Source organism: Octopus bimaculoides, chromosome 15 (assembly GCF_001194135.2).
Source record: "Octopus bimaculoides isolate UCB-OBI-ISO-001 chromosome 15, ASM119413v2, whole genome shotgun sequence".
NCBI classification, from domain to species: Eukaryota; Metazoa; Mollusca; class Cephalopoda; order Octopoda; family Octopodidae; genus Octopus; species Octopus bimaculoides.
In genome coordinates, this window is record NC_068995.1 from 1868031 (window position 1) to 1873108 (window position 5078).

The window sequence follows — 5078 nt, forward strand, 5'->3', positions numbered from 1 at the left end:
ACCAGGTACTGTTTCTTTTCTTGTACTGATTTCTTTCTTTACTGTGAATAAAGACTTGTTTTTTTCCCCACAAAAGTCAAATTCTTTTCCTTTCCCTTTTTCCAACAAACAAATCACTCTGAATCACTTTTGATCTTAATTTCTTTTTCTCTTTCACCTTTTTGAAATTTTCCCCACCCCTTGCAACCTCTCGCACTCTCTCTCTCTCTCTCTCTTCTTCCCCATTTGTTCCATTCCGTATATATATATATGGAAATAAACTCTAGCATCCAACGTATGCATACATGTATTTATACATATCCACACATTAACATCCGTTTTTCCATGCTAGCATGGGTTGGACGGTTTGACAGGAGCCAAATGCAAGCTTCTCTGTGAGTTCTTCAACAGTTACGATGGGATTTTGTTCCACCAGCGTTTGCAGGACATCCTCATCAAGCTCTACAGATCTTCCAGGTTGAGACTCGTCTTCTAGGCTGTAGTTTCTGGCTCGGAATTTCTGGAACCACCGTTGACACTGGTTTACGCTTATTGTCCGATCCCCATATACTGCATTAATATTCTTCGCACTTTCCATTGCGTTGTTGCCTTTACTGAACTCATAAAACAAAATATGCTGAATATGCTCCTTTATCACTTCCAAACTGTTAAAATCGAACTGTACACTTCAAAACTTGCACTAAGAAAAAGAACAAGGTAACATTACTACCTGCTTTTATAGCAAGTTGATGCAGATAGTCTATCCCGTCACCCTCCGACTTTTTAGTTCATAGTATTGAAAAACTGCATTATTTATGGGATTGCCCAGTATATATATATTCATACATGTGTACACATACCTTTATATATAATTATATTTACATGTATATGCACACAATAAGATCAATATGTACACCTTACAAATATACACACTTATAATATATTTATACACACACACACATAAGTACATATATTGTAAACGTATCTCCCACTCATATTTATACATACAAGTCTTTACATTTACTCCTCATCCATACATATATTGTCTTCTTCCTGCACAATGAATGAATGAATGAATGAAACCACTGCCCAGAGGCCAGTGTATCATAATGATATTCATCCTCTTATAATTTCCAGACCAATTCCTGAGAGAGAATATGTCGAGACTTACATCAAGGCTTATTATTTACCTGAAGCACAACTTGAGATTTGGTTACAAGACCACAAGGTGAGTAGTCATCAGAGACTTTATTCAAGTGGATATTGGGACAGTTACTTTGCTCCTGTGGTTAAAAAGGGTCTCAAGGTGAATACTGCAGCCAGTGCTGTCCACCTCTGGCTATTTAAGACAACAGAATGAGTTTTATGCATAATTTTGAACCCATGTGCTCTGTGTCTCTACATAGTATGGTACACTGTCCATTGTACTCCTCTGGTTGGTTATAAGGATCACAAAGTAAGGCGTGGTCAGTTAAAAAATGTTTAACATGACTAATGAGTGTAAAGTATTATCACAACACAATGCTGATAGCTACAGTTCATTGGTTAGACTGTGGTCAGCGTAGGTGTTTATAAATTTATCTTATCCATGTAGTCGGTCTAGAAATGTGAAGTTATAAGTTGATATGGCCATTGACTGACCAGAAAACACTACACAGTTTAGCGTTATGAAGTTAACGTTTTGGCTTCAGGCTGTGTGCAACGGTATTCAGGGGTCAGTGTATCTTTTTCAGAGGATTAGTCACATGTCTGTGTGTCACTGTCCCCCTTTGAGTACTCATTTCTTTAATGGATTTTTTTCCAGAGGAGTATACATGTGTGCCCCTCTCTCTGCAGAATCATAAAGGACTCCCTCTGGTCATGACTGACCATGGGATTACACCTAGAAAGTTACCGTCTGAGGCACAAGTCCTGGCAAGGTTGTTTTTGGAAGACCAGCGGTCATCCATTCATACCAGTCTCCACGCCACTGATGTTATCCGAGGGAAAGGCAAAGGGGCCGATACAGCTTGATTGCTAAAGCTGAGTGAACTGGAGCAACATGAAATAAAGTGTCTTGCTCAAGAACACAACACACAGCCTGGTCTGGGAATCGAACTCACAACCTCATAGATACTCTCACTTTAGTGTCTCTTTATCACTCTTTCTCTTTTTCCCCAGGAATACTCAAACAAGCAGCTGTTGGCTTTGATCACATCAGTGGACCACATTAACCGTAAAGCACGGCAACGATTGGTGAACATGGTGGAGGAGTTTGACAAAACAAGGAGATGATGATGATGAAAGTGATGGTGATAGTGATAATCATTATTATAGTGGTGGTGGTGGCCATGTACGTTTTTATGTGAGGAAAAAAATATGATCTGAGAAGAATGTATATGTCATAGTTAATAGTGTAGAAAACACCCTTAAAACATTAACAGGTGTGTGTATATATACACTTGTGAGTCTGTGTGTGTGTGTTTAAGTGTTTCATTGAAATACATTTTTATTTTCTAATGTTGATCAGTTAAATTGTACATCAGGACCCAGATTCCTGGTGACGAAGATAACACAACTGTACAACACCTTGTAATACTGCACTATAGTATTATACAATACTGTAAGTCTGCAGTTACTATTTACACTAATGTCTGTATCACACTTCTGGAAATCAAAAGCAAGTTCTGGTGGTACAGATTTTAATTATCCGAACTTGGGACCAATTATTAAAAACAAAAACATCTCACAACAGACAACATATCACATTCAGCATATCAGACAGACATCAGACCACCACGTCTCTCTCAACAAATAAGACATTCTTAATTACCAGTTAATATAACATTAGTTTATGTAATAGGCCCCATGGTCTGTTGAGCTCACTGATCAACTTGTTTGTTTATAGCAGTGGGTGGGGTGGGGATTAGAGGGCAGAATATTTAGGTTTGAAGTAAATACCTTGTGGTATTAAGTTGTGCCCCCTTGAAACTCTTTAGTTTATCTTGCCAAAATTAATTTTGCCTTACAGGTCAACTAATTACCAATGAAGGACTAAGTTCATTTAATGCTACCTCTATTTGCCCCTCCCTGGGGGGCCTTGTGCCAATGTTAGAAATCCTTATTGCCTTTTATTCCTCTGGGTTCAATATAAATATACCAGTCATGCACTGGGGTTTCAATATTAAGGGCATTGTGTCAACCTAAGATATCGAAGGGTGGGGGAAGAATTCTAAACGCCTCCCCCCCACCACCTCTATTCATAATACGTATAGAGGTGATGAGATTGTGTAACATTGATGCCTTTCTCGTCCTCCTTCAAAAGTGTAATGATTTCAACTGAAAAAAATCACAATTGGTTCATCATCTCAGTTATAAGATACGCACATGTAAGGGGGCAACTCAAGGGGTCGGCTACAAGAAGGGCATCCAGCTGTAAAAAACACTGCCTCAGAAAAACCATCCAACCCATCCATGCCAGCATGGAGAAGTGGGTTGTTACTCATCTACTGGTGTCAGTCTTTAGATTGTGGCCATGCTGGAGTACAACTGTGGCACAAAATTTTATTTCTTTTTGGTTCATTACATCCATCTCAATCTTTTCTCTGGTTCTTATATTAGCGACCTGAGTAGAAGGGAAGGCAAAGTTTACCTGGGCATAACTCAATACTATGTGCAGTATTTTTGTTCAACACTCCCCTCTCAATTCTGCACCCACCCCCCTCCTCCCAATCGCTAATGAACTTTCACAAACTTTAACATCAATTAAATATTTCATTCACAATCTTTGGGGATCAGAAACCCTGAAATAAAATAGATACCCAACTTACTGTGGAAATAGAACTTGGAACCACATAATTGCAAACTGCTTAACCCCCGCCCCAGCCATGGATCTGTTGCACCTTTTTTTTTTTGAGAGAGAGGGATTAATGAGATAATATTTACCTCTTATAGTTTGTGACCCATTGATTCCCATTTCAGGAACTTCTGCTAGTTCTAGTTAAGGGTTCCATTCTTTAGGAGCTGAGCAGGGCATGTTTTTGTTTTTATTTTTTTGTTGCTTAAATCTCAACTTGCGAGTGAAAGGTGTCAACTGGCTCCTATAAAGAAATAAAAACTGACAACCTACACTGTAAATAGAATAATAACAATGTTTTGTGACATAACAACAATACTTGTTACATTCGCAAGTTGACAGAATCCCACAAGGTTTAGGCTGTTTTTCTAACACATATCAAACAGTGTGTTGTCTGTTATTATTTGGTATGTAGGAGAGAACAGACCTAACACTTCCCAGCCCCTGTTGTCATTAGTAACCAAAACAGGGAGATCACAACCTAAAAGAGGAGCACAAATATACATACATACACACCATCTTTGAAATTGAACTCCCTGTTTGACAAATCTGTGTGTTGCGTGTGTGTGTCTATAAGTATGTCCTGTGTGTGCATATTTGAGGGCACCTATTTTATGTATAACAGCATGCTGTGTGTGTGTGTGTGTGTGTGTATATACACACACCCCTATGTCCCCCACCCCCTTTCACTAAGTGGACCAATTAAGTCGATTATTTAAGATAATTCCTTTCTGTACATAAATTTATTTTTGTTCAATAAATGTTTTTGTTTGTTTTTTTTTTAAGTTGACAAAAACTTTGTTGGTCATTTATTAATTTTGATATTTCATTGGAGTCACTGGCCAACCACCACAATGGCTGCAGTGAAGTTGTGAATGGTACCAAAGGGGTTTGACAGAGTGCAAAAGAAAGAAAAAACAAATGGACCCAAATTAAAGAAAAAAGTGTATTTAAGATTTATATATATATATATATATACACGACACTGCTTTCCCCCCTTCCCAGGCTACAGGCCCACACCCATACTGTTAGGATTGGCACTCTCAACGTCGACACGCTGAAAGGTAGATCTGGTGAAATTGTTGAGATGCTTGAACGGAGACGTGTAGATATGTGCTGCATCCAGGAAGTAAGATGGAGAGGAGGTTCTGCGAGGTTCCTCACAGGTACAAGATCTTCTGGGCAGGGAACACTGACGGGGTCGGGGGCGTAGGAATACTTCTAGCGGAGAAATGGGTGGATAAGGTAATCGAGGTCGTTAGAG

The 5078-nt window shown here is 38.9% G+C and overlaps 1 protein-coding gene across 1 annotated transcript in view; it reads left to right on the forward strand.

Annotated features, from left to right (window-relative positions):
* Positions 1–4576, forward strand: part of LOC106874110 (syndetin) — a 33552-nt gene extending 28976 nt beyond the window's left edge. The window contains exons 25-26 of the mRNA XM_014921712.2: positions 1117–1207; positions 2140–4576. Of these exons, the coding sequence (XP_014777198.1) occupies positions 1117–1207; positions 2140–2253 (205 nt within the window). The 3' untranslated portion in view covers positions 2254–4576. The remainder of the gene's footprint in view (positions 1–1116; positions 1208–2139) is intronic.
* The last annotated feature ends 502 nt before the right edge of the window (positions 4577–5078 follow it).